Source organism: Lethenteron reissneri, chromosome 18 (assembly GCF_015708825.2).
Source record: "Lethenteron reissneri isolate LAM-NWPU_2019-01 chromosome 18, ASM1570882v1, whole genome shotgun sequence".
Taxonomy (NCBI): Eukaryota; Metazoa; Chordata; class Hyperoartia; order Petromyzontiformes; family Petromyzontidae; genus Lethenteron; species Lethenteron reissneri.
Genome location: NC_083796.1, coordinates 8,078,017 through 8,101,344, shown reverse-complemented (window position 1 = coordinate 8,101,344; position 23,328 = coordinate 8,078,017). Strand labels below are relative to the sequence as shown.

The 23,328-nt window shown below is 42.6% G+C and overlaps 1 protein-coding gene across 6 annotated transcripts; it reads left to right on the top strand.

Annotated features, from left to right (window-relative positions):
• Nucleotides 1-189: 189 nt before the first annotated feature.
• On the top strand, nt 190-23,110 carry FAM169A (family with sequence similarity 169 member A). 6 transcript variants are annotated; one of them, XM_061553694.1, is made up of 14 exons: nt 190-311; nt 4,597-4,733; nt 7,736-7,835; nt 9,554-9,639; nt 10,979-11,150; nt 14,706-14,885; nt 15,664-15,792; nt 16,854-17,386; nt 17,831-17,885; nt 18,149-18,244; nt 19,279-19,417; nt 19,794-19,893; nt 20,515-20,793; nt 21,062-23,110. In XM_061553694.1, the coding sequence occupies exons 2-14, from the start codon at nt 4,599-4,601 to the stop codon at nt 21,380-21,382; spliced, it is 2,325 nt and encodes a 774-aa protein (XP_061409678.1). In that variant the 5' UTR covers nt 190-311; nt 4,597-4,598; the 3' UTR covers nt 21,383-23,110. The 6 variants fall into 6 exon arrangements, with proteins under 6 accessions (XP_061409678.1, XP_061409680.1, XP_061409676.1 ...); XM_061553696.1 differs by having other exon boundaries at nt 272-410; nt 20,524-20,793; XM_061553692.1 differs by having other exon boundaries at nt 272-410.
• The last annotated feature ends 218 nt before the right edge of the window (nt 23,111-23,328 follow it).

Sequence of the window (23,328 nt, the reverse complement as noted above, 5' to 3'; positions counted from 1 at the left end):
CGGTCTAAGCGAGTGTATGTCGTCATCACGTAAACCCGTACGCAAATTACACGCCGGTGACATCATCGCGCGCGCGCGCGGGGGGGGAGGGGGTTAAACCTATGACCTCATCGCGCACGCACGTCCGCCAAATCGGAGCCGGTGACGCCACGACGCATGCCGATTTAGGATCGTGTACGTCATCACGCACGTACGTCATCACGCAAACACGTCATCACGCACGCACGTAAGTCGATGCCCACGTTGGGGGCCACCCACCGCAAGCCCGGCAGAGACGAGAGACCATCGGCCCCGGTGGCTGCTGTGTGAAGGTGATCGCTGTGAGAGTCATTGGCAATTTTTTTAATACAAATTAACGAGTCAGTGAAAGGGCACAGGGGAGGAAGCGTGGACGTTACCCGGTGTGTGTGGTGAGACATTTAAAAATGTATATATTTGTGTGCATTTTATTTTTTAATTGCGGTATTTCTTCTCCCCGTATTGTGTCTCTGTGGCCCTCTTGCTGCTAGTGTTGTTGCATTGGCTACGTGATTGTAATACGGTGTTGCGTTTTTGTCGAGTTTATGGGTTTTAAAGAAAGCCGAATTGAAGTGGACGTACATGTGCTACTTGTTAAATATTTTTCTTGCAATGTATGTACGAAATTAGAATAATAAATGCGATGTTTAAGTTGAATTTCAATACGTGTATGTTTACATTGATGGGGAGGAGGTTTATGGTTTTAAATTAAAGTGGAATTCAGGTTTTTTTTTATTAATGGTGTTAATAGACAATGTTTCAAGATAAGTTACTCTAACGATTTGCTACGTTATGGAAATGAACGAATGTAAACTGGCCGTTGAGGTTATATCTTCAACCAATTTGTACATTTAACTACTAAGTAGTTACAAAATCATGAAGTAGTTTTTGTTTCGGTAACGGCGACTCTGGATTACCAAACGTTTAAGTTGTATTAAGTGTTAGGTTTTTAATTAAGTTCCATGTGTTCAATGTAGTGTACTTGATGGACACTTCACTACTGTACTGTGGTATTCGGGCTTTATCCTTCTCGATATTATAGTTAATTTTAATGCGTAAAGCATACGCAGTGTACGTGAGAATACCACCAGGCTGAAGGCCTACACACCCACATTGCCATGCCACCCTCCTCGCCACAATCCATCTCGCTCCTGCACATGGGGCACATCTTATGGACCTGTCCTTTGAGAGTAAAGCCACTTTTATTAGTCGAAAACCGTGAACGGAGGAGGAGGAATAGAAATCTGACATTGGTGGTTGGCATTCGGCTTGCTGAACCTATTCCCCCATCGGCGTCAAGGATGGAGAAAAAATTAACCCGTAAAAACAAAGTTTTTCACTCTAAATCCTTTATATGCGTGGCGGCTAGAGTCCTCTCGTCCTCTGGCTTGAGGTGGCTGCCACCTATGGGTCAGATGATTGTCTGCCAGCATTAAGCAATTGGTAATTAAATATTTTTAAAAATTCCCTAAACAGTGTAAAATTTTGGAGAAAAAAAATTCACGAAAATTAATTGTCTCGCACAACGAGTCTGTGTGGAAAATGTCAGCTCTATTGGATCGCGGGAAGTGGGTTAAAAACGAGTGAAAGATTTGCACGGTCGTAAGCAAGCAAGCACGCAAGCAAGCAAGCGAACTTAATATAAAGGATTTAAATATCAGATCTCATCATCACTCCATCGCAGTCGCGGTGGTTTTATCCATCCTCATGGACCATTGTAGCCCCACTTATTTACCCAAGCATGAGATCACGAAATTGTGTTTGTGCCCTGATCCCATCCGTGTGCGTTATCTTTCCGTCCTTGCGCACTTTTAATGGTTTATTCATTTTGTGAGCCACATTTTCGTTGTGCGCTGTGTGAAAATGTTTTTTTTATTTGATCTTGATTGGTGTTTGCTTTTCATGATCACTTTCTAAAAACAATCTATCCCACTAGTTTGCCTCTTCATCATTATGATCTTGATCCACAGGTAAATGTAAATATCCTGCTGGTTTCCAATCCTGCCTGTCCTTCCAACAAATATTTTCTTGACTCAACTTGTGCGTGACTTTTGTTCGGCTCGTATATCTCTAGCCCCACTTTGTGTTGCCTTTGTTAAGTACAGTTACTCAATTATGCCCAGTAATTAATTGCCATTGGTTGTCATAATCACTATTAAAGCATGTAAACTTAGTGTAGATGTTATTTTTTATAAATGGTTTTGATTATACTAAGCCCTTGAAATAGTACAGAAATTGACAAATCAATTGCCTTTTTTGTCTACAAAATCTAGGCATAATACTATTTGGTATTTATATCGACTGTATATTTTTCTACTGTACTACGGTATACTGCATATGCTATCCATGGTAGAAAAAAACCTTTTTTTAAATACAGCTTGTTCATATGGCCGGTTGGCCTCGAAACCAAGAAATACAATTGAACTTCACAATGAGCGACTTAAATACAAAGTAAGCAGAACAGCAGAGATTAGTTGAAATATCACATGGAATGCATTTGATGCGCAACAGTTGCCAAAATTGCCGCAAGGCAAGTCTGTTGCGTATGTAAATTTCAGTCCACACATACTGTGACTACCTTAAGCTTTTGAATTTTTTGTCTGCATATATTAATTGCATAGTATATAAATTACGATAAACTTGTGGTTGTGACGTACATGTTATAATTCGCATGCTTTCGGTCAGTAGCATTTTAGGTTGTTTACTGATATATGCAAATCCTATCTCCAGTTATGTAAGCTGTGGCTCAGTGAGGTGATGTAGATGTGCTCTGGCATGGCAGTCGTCTGTTCAGTATTCGCTTCCAAATTGCCCAGGGTGGTGCATTATGGATTATGAACGCTAGGCCGAGTAGAGAGAGAGAGAGTTGGAGCTCTCTTATTCACACACAGCAGCCGCCATGAGTGTGCAGGGGATATCCTTGTACCCATGATAGGTGGAACGGTTTATGGTCATAAGCTGTCCATGTATTGGGTGGATGGCACACACCAACCTGATTGCTCATTCATTGGAGTGGTAAAAACTTTTCGAAACTAGTTGATTGCAAAAAGATATAGATTTCCATTAAGGTGATCATTATAATGGTTGTGCGCACAAAAACCATGTATAAGTGTAATTTTATCGTGTTTTAAATATTGTTTTGTTAAGTTGCCTGATCATATTAACTTGAAGCTATCAAGATTGCAGTTGTGGTCTGCTCTGTTAATAATATGTTTTAATTTAAATATGGAAATCGGAATATGCGGTACATGTGTGTTGTACTGTGTGGCATGTATGGTATTTTACCTTTAAATGTAATGTCTGTGAGTACTGTAAAGAAATTTCTGCCAATGCCACCTCCTGTGTCTACCACTTCCCACTGTTATAAATTCATGTCCTATGTCTCCGTTGAAGTAAAAAAATATATCCATGGCAAGGTTGGAAAAAAAACGGTATCAATTTGGTTCAGATTTTAAAGTATATTGCGTGAGTATTGAGCATTGTAACTGGTCTTCTGTGCGTTTTATTTGTGTGCCGACTGCAGCTACTGTCCAGCCTGCATACTATGCTAAATCCTGATTACAGTTGACAAACCAATCAGGCGTGCAGATATTCAGTCATTTGGAAAAATAGCTCTTCATTCACCCTTTATTTCATTATAGAGGATGATTAATAGCAAACTTTTCAGTGGATATAAAAATGGGAAAACTTAGCAACATTAATGTAATATAAACCATTCATTCATGTATTAATCTAGTTTATTTCAGGTCAGGTGAGGGCCCATTCAGTTTAATTGTTTTTAAAACTCGACCATTTGTGTCAGTGCCCAGGCAAGTGCCAGTGACCTGGGCCAGATTACTGGAACCTGGGCCAGGTCACTGCAATGCAACAGAGCACAATTTCCAGCCATGTCCACAGTCCCAGCATACCACCTGATTAATACCTTCCATTTATACCAACTGTCAGCCGACATCACCCTTTCACTGCAGGACATTTTTTTTATAACATAAAGGAAAGCAAAGGAAAAGGAAAAAAACATTGAGCGAGGTGGCAGTGCAATTTTAAATCGCAATAGCGACCATAGGCCCAACAAAAGGGTATACAAAAGCGGTATGCCCTCCTCGTGGTTGTCCTGATTGTAAAAGTCATGTAAATTTAACTTTGCCTCACAAGGCATACCAACTGAGCTACCATTAGTAAATTAGATGCTCCACGTAACTCGAAGTAAATGAACATGTGCACCAAATGTAATTTCATGGGATCACGGTGCCATGCAAATCATGCACACATGTGCTTGCTTGTGTAACCAATTCTTAATGTGTATGGCGCAGTTTTGTAGCTCGCCCAAAATGTTTTAGCAACTGCATGCTGAGTTGAAGGAATGCAGACTAAAATGTTATATGCCTTCCTAGGCACATAAAGATGTGCTTTTCATGCACCAGCAATTAATAAATATGCTTTTTAGCAAGGTGTATCAAATGTTTTTCACTCGCAACTCAATGAATGCTTGTATGTACAGAGCATGAAAAGGCACAAGGCTGCTTAACATAGGCACGCACAGCTGCATCGTGGGATCATTTGGGTGCTTTTTTTTTATAGAAATGCAGTTCCCGGTGGATTTCTTGGTGGACACATCTCACGAAGTCCTGGAGAGAACGGCCAGATCGTACCTGGACAACCTACTCCACTGCCACCCAAACAACCCCGAATACTTCAAGCTCCCCAATGGCCGCAAGGTTCCACACTCCTCCAGCCTCACACTGTTGTTTGATAAAAAAAAAAACTACAAGAGACACGGTTAATTTATATATTTTTTTATTTTGTGGTTATGCAACTTTGCCCCTTTGAGCAGCACGCAGTTTTAGGAGACCTTGGTGGTTATATGCACTACATAAAACTAAGAGTTAAAAATTACGTGAGCTAAGCACCGAAGTATGTATTCTTTATTTCTAGCATCTGCAGATGGACAAAATAGAACGAATATTGTTCGCACAGCGTGCGGTGGGCCTTCATCCAGCAGTGGATTTAAGCACCCCAAAAACTACAGTACTAATGTAATTAGAACCGTGTGCATTGTTTGTCAGATTAAATTTTTAAAGAACTCACCTTCAACTACTTTTTAATTTAATGGCTTGAGAGACGATCGGATGTACGGCTGATAGTGAATTACGATTAAAAAACTAAAAAACAACGCGAACAGCTTCGCTGTACTTGAGGACTTTTAATAAGTCGAATTAGAGCAGCTTTACGCGGCTTTCACTTAAAACTTTCACTCAACATACCTTTTTTGACGATCCCGCAATGTCACTTTAATGTGAATGATTGAAAATATCTAAACTTTAGTTGTGATATTGACATTAACTTCTTAGAGCTATCACTTATTAATCAGTGAAATAACTGTTAGGATTATTTGGAAGCTCTTAAGGGGTCTTAGGTTTCAAGTTTCATTGATTAGGTATAGCCCTGTGAGCCATGCGGCTCTTGAGTCGCGTGCAACCGCAACAAACAAAATATTAACACAGAACATCTTAAAGCGACGGAGCGCACCCCGGGAGCGTGAGCCTCAGGCGGCCATCAGTGGAGAGCACGGGGCTCCCTCAGGGCAGCAGTGGACGGAGCATGGCTCTCCCCCAGGCCAGCAGCGGAGAGAGCGTGGCTCTCCCTCAGGGCAGCAGTGGAGAGAGCGTGGCTCTCCCTCAGGGCAGCAGCGGACGGAAGACAGCTCTCCCTCAGGGCAGCAGCGGAAAGAGCGTGGCTCTGCCTCAGGGCAGCAGTGGAGAGAGCGTGGCTCTCCCCCAGGCCAGCAGTGGAGAGAGCGTGGCTCTCCCCCAGGCCAGCAGTGGAGAGAGCGTGGCTCTCCCCCGGGCCAGCAGCGGAGAGAGCGTGGCTCTGCATCAGGCCAGCAGTGGAGAGAGCGTGGCTCTCCCCCAGGCCAGCAGTGGAGAGAGCGCGGCACTCCCTCAGGGCAGCAGCGGACGGAAGACAGCTCTCCCTCAGGGCAGCAGCGGAAAGAGCGTGGCTCTGCCTCAGGGCATCAGTGGAGAGAGCGCGGCTCTCCCTCAGGGCAGCAGTGGAGAGAGCGCGGCTCTGCCTCAGGGCAGCAGTGGAGAGAGCGCGGCTCTCCCTCAGGGCAACAGTGGAGACAACGCGGCTCTCCCTCAGGCCAGCAGTGGAGAGCACGGGGGTCCCACAAGGCACCAGTGGACGGAGCACGGCTCTGCCTCACTGTCACTTGCCCGTCTCCCTCAGGGCAGTAGCGGACCGAGCACGTCTCTGCCTCAGGGCAGCAGTGGAGATAGCGCGGCTCTCTCCCAGGCCAGCAGTGGACAGAGCACGGCTCTGCCTCACTCACTCGTCTCCTCACTTTCACTTGCCCGTCTCTTACTCGCGGTCACATGAGGCACTTCAACCAATCCGGGGGCGTACATGTTTGGGAGGGGCGCACCTCTGGTTGGGTGTTTATATATTAGTATACTTGCAATCCTGAACACTCATGCCTGATCTCATCCCGCTGCTCTCCAAAACAGATGTTGAATATGTTATTGAATAACAAGTGCAGTACCATTGGACCCAGAATTGAGCTGTTATTGCAAACTGCAGAATGTGTTTGGTCATATCACTTAATGCCCTGTTGAGGGCCTGCTCCAAAGTTCCAATGCATTATTTTAGGCACTGGAGATGCAAGCTAACAAAATTAAGAAATAAATGCTGTGCTCTGTGGTAAATAATAAAATATATATCTAACAGCATAAACATTTCATTGCATTGGAGATTTGCATATTCACCATTGGTGCTTTATAACAAGAGTGTAATGAGTGACATCCACGACACGTGTAGACGGTACTTCTTCTTTTATTTCTTACACGGGCACGACACAGGCCAACCTTATCCTTCTCACTCTGAGTACAACACTTTAGATATTAACGTTTCTCCTGGCTACACACACGGCCGATCACTCGGCGTGGTCCCACCGCCCTCACTCGGCTATGCCGCTGGCTGGCGGCGTGACGAGGATGGCGATGGAAACCCCGCAGGAGATGTTCCACGTGGCCGGACGACGGAGAGAGATGACGGCGAGCAGTGACGCAGTCCGGACCCAAGAATCCACACACGAACCCCGAGCCCTGTTCAGCCCCCGCTTATATCTCCCCAGGCGCGGCTAGGCTCCGCCTCCGGCCACGCCCTATCGTGGAACCTTCCAGCAGGTTCCCGGAGCATCTCGGCCAACCCCACCTGTTACCTTTGCCCCAGATACCGCTCTCTTTCAGATTGGATGTTGTCTTAGCGATGCCAGTACCCGTGCTTCCCTTTGCCAGCCAGAAGGTGTCATCATGTCATTACAAGAGTAACAAAATATAAGGGAGTCCAATTTAATACAAAAAAAAACAACCAGCATTAAGCGGCTATTATAATTACTCATAAGTTACGTTAATAATTTAGCCTGAAAATCAATGACATTTAATAATGGTTATTTTATCTCTACTTAGATAAGATGACTAGTATCTTGAGCATGCTCTATTATATCCTCGCAGTATGCAGCCGTAATTGAGCAAAAGAACACACCTCACAGAATCACACGCATTGTCTCACTTTCACGGGTACAAATTTCATGTTGCAACCCACACTTAGAGATGTTATATGTATAAAAACACAACCATCTGATGTGGGCAAATACAAATTAATACAATTGTTTTGCATATATGTTATGGTTGTTTTACATTTTGTTTCTCTATTCCAGGTCCCGATAACAGCAACTTCGGTTGGTTTTGTTTTGCTCTATGGTGTAAGCTCCCAGCACAAGCTTCTTGCTTTGTTTTCTCCCGAAGATGCATTCACAGGTGAGAGCCCCATTGCTATCAAATGTGTGCACTTGTGACGTGTGCTGCTTCTACTTTCGTAAGGCTGATATAGATACGGAGCATTAGCAACACACATTTTCAGGCTAAATTATTGTTGCAATCGAAACGTCGTATGCTATTATTTCATTTATTCTTTTATCTTTATACGTGACTTTACCGAAAAAAACAAAGAATAATTTCTGCAGTCACGAAAGCTCCAAAAATTAAGATTCAACGACGACAATTTCACAATTCAGGTGGTCAAGCCAGGTAACCACGTCCGGAGCAGCGGAATGTATTGCTGTGATGTCTCCTTTGTATTTGTGGATTGAGCATTGCGTCATATGTTGTATGGTCTGTTCTGGATGACCACAGTCGCACACTGGAGAGTTTTTACTTTTCCATTTGTGCGTCAGGTAGCCGTGTGTTGCTAATGATGGGCTAATGTGTTCATTGCTTCAGTTTTCTCTATTTGTGTACGGTCTGGCATTGCCCACATCAGTTAGAGTAAGGTATTCTTCCAGTTGACCATGAGACCATGCTGAGTCGGTCCTCTCCAGCTGGCTTCCCACTCCCCTCCCATACCTATGAGATGACACGGGTTAAGCAAACCTCACCTTCTATACTCCATAGGGTCCTCTTTTGGAGGTAGTTTTTGGGAGAAAGTTGTAAGTCTTCCCAGGACATAAAAAAAATCAGTTTTTGTGAGTTGTGTAACAAAACACTACTCACGACAATGCACTGATACGTAGTTTTTGTCCAACTTTATGGTATTGTGAGGTATTGTTTCCAACATGTGTAATGGTATTTTTTACTGCAGGAGGCAAAACCTACTTCTGCACCTTAGTGCAAGTTTTTTCTTTCTTTTATTCATTTTATTATGTTGTTCTTTCTCTCGTGAGGCAATCAATTGAAGCCACAGGGAAGATGCGCTCCACTGAAACATCAAATCACAGTAATTCCATCCAACAGACCAGACGTTGTCCTCTTTGGCCCCAACCGAAAGGGCGAGGGAGCCTCGCGTGGCCGCTCGATAAAAATCTTTCAAGAGCCCCGTGTTATGGCTGATCTTGGATCTCACGCAGGGTGGCAGTGCACTCCACCCATTGTCAGGGTGGAGTGGCGACATACTGGGCCAGCGCTCGCAAAGTCGTCTTACAGGAAGTTCTTAGAGTAGCGACCTGGGTGATGCCACATCCGTTAATGTGCCACTACAGATTCAGTGTCATGGCCTCTGTCATAATGGTCTTTGGTCAGGCTGGTACTCTTCTTAGGTGGGGGCGCCACACCCACCTTCTTGGCAGCAATGTCCTGTTAGCAATACCTGCGGGTTCTGAAAGCCAAACAAAAATGTAAGTTTTAGCACTTGCATAAAGATCGTTTTTTGAAGGATTAGCAGCTCCCACTCTTCCCCAGAGTCCGCAGCAAGTGGCGAGGAGATGATCTCTCTCTCCTTTTCCGGTCAGATCATAGGGGGTGGATATTTGTCTCATTGGAAGGATAGATGCACCGTGGTAACTTTATATCAATGTGCATAGAGTGTACACATATGCTCTTTTAGTCATGGGAGTGGGTGGCAAACTAGATGGAGAATAATTGATCCGTGTTGGGCATGGTGGTCACCCGGAGGAAATACACCTATTAGTAACTAATGTGGGTGCTGGCAGATACTTACGTGAAACATCATTGATATGTGGGCATGTCTCCTGTGACCTCAGCTGTGGCGTTTTACCTGGACGATGACTGGTGGGCAGTGGAAGAGATTCTGAAGACAGCAGACCCCACCCGAAATGGTATCATACAGGTCAGGGCAGGGCTCTAGTGAATAAGAGCAAAGATCATTTGGTTTTAATTGTTTTTTAATTGCATGTTTTTATTCACTTTACAGCCACACATTTTATTCAGATCTTTCTGGCCAATTGTTGGTTCTCAATAGGAACTAACCTGCCTTTTGTTCAAGCCATGTGGAGAAATTACGAGTTTTAATTTGGCTTTTTGGTGGCTTGTCTTTTTTAAGTGTCATATCATTATGGGACCTCCTTTACCAGTACCAAAATATTCTCAAACGAGAACGTCCTCTGGTCTAACACCGTCCTCTGGTCTAACACCGTTTGAGACTAGGCTCAAAAGAAAGCTGTTTCTGGTGTGGACCAATCAGTTTCAAAGACAATGCATATATTATCAGAGTATGTTTTTGTTTGCATTCTGACCACAAGTATTGTGGTTAATGCAGACATGATTCCTTGTAAAAAGGTTTCAGTTTGGTGTTTTAACATCTTAACACCTGTTTTTTTGCCAGAAAAAAGGGGAAAACCTATTCTCATGTCATATCATTGTATCGTGATTTATATTGCCTTTGGCCCTGCACTGAACGCATGGTTTTGTTTTGATTAATGGTAATTCCTCAAAATGCATTAAAATAATGCATATGTACCTACTAAAATACAGTTCATTAGACAGCCATTTTTTCATTCTGTCATCAATAAATAATATTTTTTTATATTTTATCATTAATGGTATTCTTATACTTGGTTGCAGTGCTTCTCTATTTTAAATTGAATGTTTAAAAACTAGCACAACTAAGAAACTGGCAAACTTAACAGTACTGCAGGAATTCAGTGCTAAAATTCTAATGGATAGGAATCCCTACAACTTTGTCAGAAACAATTGAGACTACACGTCTCTTTTTCAAGGGAGACATGGGTTACAAAACAAATGCAAAAAGGAGTAGCAAAAACCATACAAGAAACAGCTGTTATAGACGTGAATAATCCGTATATACGTTTGATTGGAAAACTACGAGACCGCTCTAACTATTTCGATTAATCATGAGTCATATGTAGTCTATGCAACCAGGTTGAAATAATGAAAAAATATTTAACATTGCCCTTGTGATTTAGCCCTTGTGCTGCTTGTCCACTCTACCATTTTTAAATTGTCCAGTGTGTCACCAATTTCAAAATCGTACAATGAATAGGCATCTGCTATTAGGGAGCGTTTGTGTGGGGGAGCGGGGGAGCTTCCAGAGAACCGCATTGACTTGATTACCATTTAACCTCAACGAGCTTCCCACTGGTCGTTATTGTGTATTGTGGACGCATGGTTTGTAACGGGACACTACTGGCCGTGGCCGGTGTGCGCAGGTTCGGAGTGTGGGTGAGCGCTTGGTTCTCTACACGCTCAATCGCCTCGTGTACCGCACGCGGGAGATGGATGCTGCCGAGTGGACCTTCCTCTGCCACTCCCCCACCGAGCACGCGAAGCTGCTTTGGCAAGACGGTGAAGCCGTGGGCTTTTACAGCGTCAAGCCCACAGGTGCTGCTGCTCCATTTCTCCTTCCACTGTGAATTATCAAAAAAAATCTGGAAATTTTGTCCAAAAAAAATTGCTATCTTGATTCTGGCACAATGGCACATTGGTAACACTTGTGCCTCATGGCAATAAGCATCTGGGTTTGATGCTTGGGTGCTTATCTCCGTGGAGTTTATACGTTCTCCCACATTTCTAATTGGGTTTCCTCTGGGTTCTTCGGTTTTCTCCCATAACAAGAAATAAAACCACTGCAAATAGTATTGGCCAAACATCCCATTACTAAAAAATTATCTGCAAATTGCTCAAATGGAATTACACATACCAACATCACCCCCTCCTGCAAACACCTGAAAATACCCTCCTGAAAAAAAATGAATGCTCTCAATCATTTTCTATTCCGATGGTGTAGGTGTACGTCATCAGTTTTTCTTACAATTTAGTTCCGATGATGTACATGTTATTGGAACGGAATTGGAAGAAAAACTTAAATAAAAATGAAGTTGGTTCTAATGAAACCTACGGCCACTACAGATGTTAGTGTTTTCCAGTGTAGAAAATATATTCTTTAATTATATTATGACAGTAGATAAAATCGCAAGAAGTTTTAATTATCAAAGTCCTAGATTTGAAGTTTTCGTGACTGCAGGGATCCATACTCTTTGGTTCTTTCGGTAAAGTCACGTAGGTATCAAATTTATTAAATCGCGACGTTTCGATCGCAACACAAGCAATCATCATCGGGTGGGAAAACCACAGCAAGAAATTTTTGCTGAAGTGGGAGAGAAATACCGTGGTAAGAGGTGTTATATAGGTAAGAGAGGGGGTAGGGGGGGGCAAGGGAGGGGGGTAGGGGGGGGCAAGGGAGGGGGGAAGGGGGAGGGGAGCGTTACGTGCTTCACGTCTCCCTCTCCTAGCGTCCCCGCAACGCTTGAATTTATTTTATTTATAACCTACGTGACTTTACCGAAAGAACCAAAGAGTATCATAGTCTTAGTAACATTTGATTTTGTTCCTACCTTCATTCACCACCCGCTAACTTAACGATTTAAAGCAGTCGTCGGCGGTTCATTTGGCCACGACAGAGCTTGCCGTGGCCATGTTGAGTCACGCGCACTGGCTGGTGGTGAAATGTCATTCTGTATTGTTTTCTAAACAGCTTTTGTCTTTATAGCTGCACATCGCATGGGTTTGCTTCAGCATTTCTCAAAGTCTTTTTTTTATGAGCTACAACAATATGGGTGTCTCTAGCCAGTCAGCTGGTCAAACATGACGTCTGATTAACATTTTCGGAGTGTGGCATTGGGAGGTCATTGGTTTGCAATTGTTCTTTGGAAATGATGGAAAAACTTTACTAACAACCCGAACAATTATTGCAAATGCCTTGGCATTTAAGAGACACTTGCTTATGTTATGTTACCTTGTTCTACGTTGATAGTTTTAGGCAAGATGCTTTTTCCATGCAAAGTGTTAAAGGTGTTATACATGCTGATGACGAGCAACCCCAAAAACACTGCCACACTGTTGATTTATGACCATACCTGTACAATGGCTACACACTTCACTTGTTTGGTAAATTTGTCATAAAGAACGGTGTCTGGCTCCTCACAGTTTCCCCGATTTTCCTAACTTGCAACCGAGTAATGCCGGATTATGAAGGACCATCATGATATGTTTGCGGTCGTGAAATCCAAATGGGACAAGGGATTTTCAGATTATCCATGTTGTGCTGCAATCCGTCTTTGAAGACGTAGTTTAGATGCTTATGTAACATGGAACATGCAGCATTAGTATACAACGTGAATTGCAATTTGTTGATTATGTTAAACTAACACTTTCATGGTTTGCTGGATTGGTTGAAAGGTCATTATGACTTGCTTTACTACTCTTTCACAAAGTGTCTACTTTTCAAATCTACTTAAAATGAAACGTCGTCAGCTTATTGTGTGTTTGCTTTTATCAAGTATCCTGATGCATTCGTTTTTGCAGGATGAGAACAATGCTTTGAGAGACTTTTTAAATCAGAACATGCATGATTAACTCTTTGGTTCTTTCGGTAAAGTCACGTAGAAAGAAAATAAATTAAATAACAGAATATGACGTTTCGATTGCAACACAAGCAATCGTAATCAGGTAGAAAGCAAACCTAGTAAACTTAGAAATACAATTCAATACAACACAGAGTCGGCCAACACAACAGTCAACACCCTACCTCGTTGATTACGTTCATCCAAAGATTGATACATTTTAGAGAGAGACAAAACATACAGACAGACACACAAGCAGAGAGACAACACAGAGACACACACATAGACACACAACGCCTCTCTGTGTCGAGGCCTTAAATAGAGAGAGGGGGGCAGAAAGAACTGTGGGGGTGCCCGGAGCAGAGAAATTATCATGTCAATGAGAGAGTTGTGAGGAAATCCACCCCGCAGCGGCTGGGGGGGGGGGTGAGAAAGAGCAGATGTACCTATACAAGCCCGGTAATTTTAGAGAGAGAAATAGGAAGTTTGAGAAAACGAACTTAGCAAAAATTTTGGAAATGTAATGCAATGCAACACACAGAGTCGGTTAACACACAGTTAACGCATAGCCTGGTTGATTGCGTTCTTCCAAAGATTGCTAAATTAGAAGTTAAGTGTGAAATTTGACAAACACAGACACATGCGTGATTAACTGATGTACGTGCCTTGATAATGCTATTTGTGGCTTGCTGTGCTTTCACTGACAGCCAATAGTTGACAGCGGTAAGGTTTACCTCTTCTGCACTGTAACATTTACAACAAGCAAATCTGCAAGGGCAATGTGCAGCTCATCGAGTTTTCACCTGGTTTAAGTCATTGTCAGCCATGGTCAACCCACTGCTGGATGAAGGCCTCTCCAAGCTGTCACCATTTTGCACAGCCGCACAATACAACGTAGATAGCTCCTGCACATGAATTTATTTCATCACTATACCGCCACTCAGGCATGTTACCTCCTTTGGCTGCAACTGTCCTAAGTCTAAATCACCAGCTGCCATCTCTATGAGCAATGTGTCCTATTTAAGTCTGCTATTTCTTAGCAGTCAATGTCTTTAACTCGCATTTCTCCTCGAATCCATGTCTTCCTCTTTCTGTGTCCGTGCAATTCAAAGCATGCACTTCTCCATGTTTCTCTGCCGCATTTCATCTTTTGTTTTGTTAAATAAAAAAGAATGATTTACAGCCATTTATCAATCCAGTGCTGGATGAAGCTCTCCCCACAGGGGTTGTTTGACTAATTCACGATGCTGCTCAGTGCGGATTGGTGAAGGGGCTGAGGTCTAGAACCGGTTCAGATATCATTCACACTGATCTTAGTCATTGCCGGGAATCAAACTCATGTCACCAGGTTTATAGTAGAGTCCACAAACCACTGTCTCTACACTCCTCCCTTTATTTGAACATACCACATGAAATCATGTTACCCATCCGCACCTTTTACACGAGCTGCTAACAGCTGTGAGGATGGAGGAGCCGTGCGCTGACCGCTGCTGTGTTGGTGTGTACCCCCCGCGCGTGTGCGTGTCTCTTGCAGGGAGTCTCTGCACGAGCTTCGTGAGCCTCCACTATAAGCTGCCCGTGCTGGACTCCATGTTCGTGACGCGGAAATGTCGCGGGCAACGCCTGGGCCTCCTCATGCTGCAAGACTTCACACGGAGCTTCCCCGACGATCAGCTGGGCCTCAAGTACCCATTGCCTCCTGCCATGTGCCGAGGTGATGCCCCCTCCCGCACGCAGGACTACTGCACGAGATGTGTGCAATACAGCATCGCATATCCCATCGTGAGCTACTTGTTTGAGAATAAGTGGCTGAAGATCTTCATCGTTTCAGTCATTAAATATCACCAAGTGTTTATTGTTAAATGCCCCAATATGCATCTTCCATACATATTCTGCATGCAATATTATTGAGTACCACAAGTGCAGGATATAAACTGTTGATTTACATTAATTGTGCATTGAATATTGGTTGTAGAGCTGCTACTTCGTATATTATAAAAGGACACACGGTCATGTGCACTGATAGAACATTCAAGATTTGAGGTTGCGAGAGAGGTACAGGCCTCTAATGCAGCACTTGGGAGATGAGGGTTGATGGATCACTGACATTTGTGAAACTGCCATTCCCGATGAGCTACAGGAATGGCCAAGAAATGGCAGAACAACATAAATGGTTATTGATTCCATCTATGTATTATTTTATTAACCATCATATTTGTGCGTTTTCTTCACGACTCATTTTCTACCACATGCAAAACACTGCTTAAATTAGAATTTGCCAAACATCCAAATTTACGACTCTGCTGATAAAGTCTTTAGACTCAATGAGTCTTTGTTGCATGAGTAAACATTATATATATACACACACACACACATAATTATATAGTCCCACTTATTAGACTGCTTTCCACCAATGGCATGTGCTTTGTAACATCGTCACTCTGCCTACCTTCAATTAAAACGATGTAGTGGCGGTGTTTATTTCATTGCAGTGGTGGAAAGATATTTGCAGCAGTACCCGGATGAGCTGGACCTACTGTGGGAGGTGCAGGCCCCTGGTGATCCGTACCAGCGGGTGAATGTGTGGAAGAAGCTGCAGAGTACGCCGATCCCCCAGCAGAGTAAGTCACAGTGCGACATTCACACGCTTATAAACGCCCTGTACGTTCCTGGGGTGTAACAGTAGCAGCGTTATCGGTTTCATCAGCTTTTAACAGTTGTGTTTTTAGCGTTTATTAGGGGGTATTTTTATTTGGGATTATTGTTAGTATCAGATAAAGTAGGGTAGTTCCACAACTTTAGACATACATCATTTTAGACAATTTTAATTTGGGTACTCAGTATTATATTGTGGCTTTATACTTGGGTATCGTGTGTTAATTGGCACTGTAATTCCAGTATAAATAATTTGACTACCTTTATTGATGAGAGAAATGCTAAAAAAAAACAGTGTCTGATGGACTCAAAACTGACTTTTACTTGCACTTTTGAATGGTGATGATGCTTAACATGTCATGTGTTTGTTAACTCACTATCTTGTTGCATATATAAGCTGCAATTTCCAAAACTATTGACAATTACCATCAAAATGACATGCCAAATTATTAGGTAGATTTTTTTTTATTTGACAGTGAGGTTGCATAATTTGTGCAACACCTCATTAGTTTAATTTACAGGGTCAGTTGGAACAACTGCTCATAATCCTAAGGTTGTGAGTTCCCATCCCAGGCAGGGTGCATTGTACCTGTCCCCCTCCTCTGTAAAACCAGCATCACTGGGTAACATTACAGCTGTGGTTGTTTTTGTGAGAGAGACTGGGCCTCTCAACAAGAACATGGAATGTAGGTCATTTTCTCAGGGCCACTGTTAGAGATAAGCACTACCCAGTGCTAATTACAGCATGGGAATATTGATTTTTGACGTAAAGTAAGAAAAACATGAACTTGTAATATATTATTTCATGAAATCAGTGTCAGTGGTATTTTTAAGGACTGAATTTTTTTTAAGGTCATACCATATGCACCGATTGCCAGAGGCCCCAGGCATCTTAGTGTATCTATACAGTATCGCAACGTTTTTAATTCTAGTCCACATACAAAATAGTTGAAATAATGCGAATGGCAGATGGTGCTGAGATAATCCCCGATTGCTCAACCATTACCGTGGCGTCACTGTTTCACAGAGCCGAGGAGAGAGAACTGCACTGACATCGCAGACACCCCAGTGGAGAGGCAAAGCGTGGCCATACAAACATCCGCAGAGGAGGTCATGCAAGCACATGCTCCTCCTTCGAATGATGGAGATCAGCTGTTACAGAGCGATGCAGACGAAGAGCTACCAGGAGATGACATCGAGAAACAGTCACCCTCCAGCAATGAGGAATCATTAATCTCCAATGGTGCAGATGACGAAGTCACAGCTGAAGACACAGGAGAAGATCTGCCCACGGAGGACAAAGAGGTGGTTGTCAAAGATGACGAAACGCCAACACTTGTTGAAGATAAAGAGCAATTGCCAACAGATGACAACAAGGAGTTAACGCCGCTCGCAGATGATACGGAAAACGAGCCGCCCATGAAAAATGTCGCAGAAGAGATGTCCTCTGAAGATGAAGAGGAGGAGGAGGTGCATATGGAGGAAGCGGAAGAGGAAGAAGAACTGCCCATTAGTGATGGTGATGCAAAGCCACTCAATACTCCAGAGCATAACAGCCAGGTTGGTCACCCTATGCTGCATGAGATCAAATTCCCATTGCAATCATTTTATAAAGTTGTGTTTGTTGGGGCCCTGGTATGTTACATACTTCAAATTGGATCAACCTATCTTATTACATTTAGCAGTGGTGTAGATGCCGGGGATAGATATATGTAAACATTGTAAATGCTAACAGTTGCAGAAGCGATTGCACAGTTAATAGTGTGCACTGTATTAGGAACCCAGTTCAATTCCAGGTAACGGCTAAAATCAGCAGTGAACGGCATGCAGAGAGGCCTTCAGTAGTGATCGATGAAGGGGTATAAATCATGATTATTAAATATTGTAATAACCTTCGATCTGCCCTTCCTGTTCTGATAAAGGGGGATTGCCCAAAATGTTGGACTATCTCTGTTTTCATGATGGAGTATGTCCAGTTTCACTCAACACTTTTGTCTGTTTTAGGAAGGGTCTCCGTTGGGGTATTCTATTCCTGTGATGGTGATTCAAGATGAAGATGGTAAGTTATTGAGTTGTGTTTTTGCTTCCGTTGAAAATTAAATATAACCAAAAAGAGCAGATGTTGTATGAAAGAGAACAATACAGAATTTTTTTCTATTTTTCAAATAGATAGGCTGCAGGCATATACTGTCTGTTAAGACTTTAATTCACATGTATCCAAACAAAAATCAATGCAGTGTTCATTGAGTGGACATTTTAACTTTGAATCCATTTAACCACCACCTTTAACCCCTTGTGTTGTCAACGGGACAACACAATCAGGAAATATGCTGAGTGAGGAGGAGGAAGATGAGGAGTCAATCTCAACGACACAAAAATCAGCAACCAGATCAAACCCAGCGCAGTCCGTCGACTCTGGTAAGGCCCACAGCGCAGACCTTGTCCACCCTTGGTGATGCCACCATCCCCCCCCCCCCCTCCCGTTGTTTTTTGCGCGTGTTTAACTTCACGTTTTTGTCAGTTAATTTTGATCAAACCTGTCCTAAGTGCAGTTTAAATTGACCACAGGGTTGCCCTTTCAATCTAAAAGTCCAGATTGCCTTATTAATGCTTTCCAACCAAAATTGAAAGCGTTAATGCATCAACCATGTCCATCTGTTTTTCTGAAGATAACTTATAAAGATAATCCAATGGTAAAATAAAAAACTAATATAAAGTTGTGTTGCTGTTAGTGACTTGCCCGACAGAAAACCTGCCACTTTGATCAAACGGTTGCCCAAATCTTAGCGATAAACCCCAGCTCTAAGACGAGTATCCTTGGCAACGAAGGCAATAATGCATGGCATCTTTCTACGTCGTATGTACAAATGTGTAACGTCATCTCATTGTAAGCGACTTGGAACGGATGTTTATCATCGCTAATTGATTACTTCTGAGGACAAACACATGTTGAAAAGCGTTCTAAAATCCATGTGTATGTGAATTTTCATGCGTATGCACGTTTGTCTTTCACTCAAGTGATGTTGGGTACTTTTTTATTATTTGGTAACCAATGTTAATTGGTCGATTCCTAGAACAAGTAAAATGGCAAAAACAAAACTTGCAAATTAGGTTATTACATTTTGGTTCTTTGAACATAATACCATAAAACTGCACTTAAAATACTTCACTGCACCGGTGAGTGCTGGCTGGTGAATCGTTGGTTGGGAAAGAGGGTCCAAGATATCACTCGCTGCTGCATATTGTGGCCGTGATGGTGAATTCAGATCACCAGTTTCATAGTGCACAGTAGTATCCACTCTTCCAACCTCTTAAAAACACGACCATGTTTATAAATAATTCTTCGTTGTGTTTATTAGCACACGGCCACGCATTTTGTTCTGTATAATACCTCACTGTGAATGTCATTCTCATGGGGAGAGCAAAAGGTAACATGGTCTGCTGGGTTTCAGGGATCGAGGAAACCCCGATCGTTATTAAGGAGAGAGATGTGAAGCACAAACGGCTCCACTCGGAGGAGCTCTTCGTGTGTCTCTCCGAGGTGCTGGCAGGACAGGAGTCTCCCAAGAACAGCTCAAACGCCGGCAGAAAGTAAGAGGGCCCCCACCTGTAATTTTACATCTGAAGGATCGTTGGTGTTATATGCCGCGTGACTGCGTGGTGACCAGCAGGTGTCAGTGCAGCAGAATAGATTGTTGATACTACTGTACATTTGTCTGATTTATGTTCGCATGCTGAACTTCTTTCCTGCCGTACGAAGCCAACGGCGCTCATCGGAGATCCCTACCTTCACCAAGCCATAGACAGCATAAATCATGGTTAAATAACGCTCCTTAATCCGCACAGCGTGGGGAAGCCTGCAACCAGCAGTGCTCTATATGTATGGTGATGTGCACAAGTAATTTGCTGCACGACGGCACACGGCAGCATTTGGGTTAGTGGCCGTGTTTACCACTTTGTCTTCCAGATTAAAGCGAATAAAGCTCGAACAGAAAGACGAGAACAATCAGCAAGTTGAAATCGAGATCCACACGTCCGATGTGGTGTTGGTGGATGACTCTGAAGAGGTGAGATGTGTTTATCTTAGTAAAGTACGAAAGGTATAAACAGTATAGTCTGTTGAAAACGCTACCATATTGCAGTTACCTGCAAAAACTTAGATTTGATTAACTTATTTGCACGTAAATGGATCCTGTTTTAGTGTTTAGTCGTTTTAACCCTCTCCCTTCCGAAAACTTCCCCCGAAGTTATCCTAAATGGAAAACTGGCTGTATTTGGGGGGCATTCCACAAGATCGGGATTGTTATGGAACTTTCATGCAGATTCTTTATCCTAACACTTTTAATTTTAATGCAGTATTCAGTAATAACCAACTAAACTAAGTTTATATTAAAAGGTGAACTAAACAGAATTTTACTTGTGTTATGGAGGGCAAATTTAATGTGTATAGCCTCAATGTAAAATAAATAAATAAACATGTTAGTTTAAATTAGGCCATTTCCTCATAAATTACACAAATATGCCACACCTTTGAAATGAGTACAAATACTAATACATGTCTTAATTGACTGAGGAATGCCCCATCTCGGTATCACAAATGAATTCCACCTTCATCCCTGAGGCTGATGTTCTTTGCATTGTAATTTTTCAACTCCCCACCATGAATCTGCCGTGATGTCCACGACAAGGAGGATGAGGAGGAACCCAGTGACATCGTGGCCCTGGGCCCAGGGGAGGTGGCAGCATTAACAGAAAACGACGAAGGGCCGGCCGCTGCTCCAGGTGTGGAGACGGACCATGTGGAGGGAGACTGCGTGCAGGGAGACACCAGCAACGCTGCTATGGATGCAAGTGGATCAGACGAAGCAGCAGCGGAGCAAGACAACGGTGAAAATAAACAAGTGGTCTCCACTCAGTCCAGCCAAACCCTTGCCAATGAGAACATAGACACCTCCGTTGCTGCCAACGTAAGTACATGACGATTCATTAAGCACTCTGTACCTAAAATTAGTTGCACACATTTTATGTACGTAAATATGTAAGTATTCTACAAACTTCGATATAATAATGTACAAAGTCCAAGGTAAGTTAACTTTTGAAAACCCATGTGATGCTACGTCAACCGAATCCAGCTCGTGTCTTGTGCGCAGATGCAATGCCGCATTGCACAGTAAACCACAGCACAGTCAACCCTCCTTTATTTGCAGAGATGCCACAACTCACTGTTTATCGCAGGTTCCTCCACCCACTGCTGAGCAACCTCAGCGAGACGGCGCTCTCAGCTACACGGAAGATGACCCAACCCAGAAGGAAGCCTCAGAGGCAGATGCAGAGGAGCAAATATCTATCACCGAGGAGGAACAAGTGGCGAATGAAGCTACCCCCACCAATACTGATGCTGCCTCCGACACCCCCGTCAAGGAGAATATCGTGAAGAAGAAGGCCAAGGCTGGAGAGATGAGCTCCCCTGTCGTGGCTCTGCAGAAGCCAAACACCAGGAATAAATTTAAGAATACCAGGTCAAGCAAAAAGCGTGGGATGCTCATGAGTGACTGAGAGATTATTTTGTGCACGGTGCCCATTTTAGGTTGTGCTTAAAATGTTAAAGTGTAATAATCTGTAAAAGGATGCTGTACCTTTTGCCCTTTATATTGAACTAGAATTTGTCAAATGCAGACGTTTTATTTTACCGGTAGTACTGAAGTGTTGCAAAACCAATTGATAGTTTATACAATTTATTATTTTTGTTGTCGTATTGCCATGTAACACTAACCTAGTGAGTTCCATTTTGCAGCTTCACTTTTCCTTGTTACAGCTGTGCCAGCCTAAACATTGCACATTTGCAAAGGATTGTATAGGAGAGTAAAAGGAATGGCGCCAGAGGGGGGGGGGGGGTCCCTTTACGTACAAGCTTTTGTTGGGTTTCAATTATTGCCTCTAAACAAAAATGGTCATATTTTGATCGTGGCTTTTTTTGGCTCAAAGTACAGCGAGGGGCAGTGTTATGCAAACTGATTAGAAGGTGAAGCTTTGCAGTCCATTGGAAATTTATTAATTTGCATTTTTGCCATGACCTCGCCTAGAAATCTAGCATTGAGCTGCTCATGTGTAGGATCATAAATCATGTGTAGGATAATAAATCATGTGTAGGATAATTAATCATGTGTCTGCACAGTCGCCCTCCAAGAGTGAGGTCAGATTCTCAGTATTAGTCCATGGGCCAGAGCAGGAAAACTTGAGTCGTACTTATGTATTCATACGACGACTAATAGTGAATTATTTGATAACCCACTCATTTTAAATAGTCATCACAAAATCTACGTTATTGGAACCACTAAAGCCATGCCACCTCAAGTGGTACAAATTAAATATCTCTTGCCTGGGTTCTTGGACTAAATGGAACGACTGGTGTTCACTGTGCAATTGTGCTCACCTCACTAACGTAATGGCTATTCAATTTCTAACCTTAAAATGGGATTTGTTAATGTAGAATATACTTAAATGATCATCAGTACTGTAGTTTTGTCCTTCCCAGCATTTCTAACAAAGCCGTCGTCTGAATATATCACCTATTGTGTCCATCGTGTCTTGTGGTGGTCCTTAAAACGGTAAAGAACATCACACGACAAATTTCCTTTACATAAAAGTGTTATAAGAATTTTTTAAAGTGTGAATCCTTTGAGTTTAGAATAAACATTTACAAATACTGTTTAAAACATAAGGTGACAGTCCTACAGGTGTCTGTTGTATAATGGCGTACTAACAATTTTTTAGTCCTGCTAGAATTTAATTGTACTCGCTGAGATATGGATCATATGTTCACAGGAAGTATTTTGGATAGCAGAAATCCTAAAATTAGAACGGCAAGGCATATGCTTGGGTCTTTCGGTAAAGTCACGTAGATAGGTTCAAAGAAAATAATAAAAAAAAATCTACGTTTCGATTGCAATACAAGCGGTCGAAACGTCGTAGTTTTTTTGTTATTTTCTTTGAACCTATCTACGTGACTTTACCAAAAGACCCAAGCATTTGAATTTCTGCAGTCACAAAAGCTTTACGTCAAGATATAACGATAATGTTTCTCAACGAAGTCCATAAGTCCTAAATGTTTTAAGATGATCAACGTTTTCATTGCTTTCATTTAAAATGCTTAAGACTTGGTAACCTACCAATTTTACTGATGAAAGTTTTTTTGTGATATACCGAGATGCACAGCCATTTCACATTTCTGTACTCGCATGGGGTTTTGTTTTTTCAGACAAATAAAGAGAACATGTCCAAGTATATCTCGCCTGAATCGCCCATTAACAAAAACTGGTTCACAGAGCATGTACAGTGTTCGTGTATGCTTCACTTAGGCAGTGTTGCCATCGTTGTGGGATGACACACGCAGCACAAGAACTTACCATTATACTGGTAGGAACGAAGTGGACCAGACCACCAATAGATTAATGTGTCCGTCCGTGTAGCAACATCGCCCCCTACTGCAAACACTTGGCATG

What these genes read in the sequence shown, in the direction of transcription:
- FAM169A (XM_061553694.1), top strand. Translation starts at nt 4,599, where the DNA reads ATGCAGTTCCCGGTGGATTTCTTGGTGGACACATCTCACGAAGTCCTG. An exon ending in GCCTCCTGCCATGTGCCGAG is followed by an intron (nt 14,886 to 15,663) that starts GTGATGCCCCCT and finishes ATTTCATTGCAG; the next exon opens with TGGTGGAAAGATATTTGCAG. An exon ending in AGCGCAGTCCGTCGACTCTG is followed by an intron (nt 18,245 to 19,278) that starts GTAAGGCCCACA and finishes GCTGGGTTTCAG; the next exon opens with GGATCGAGGAAACCCCGATC.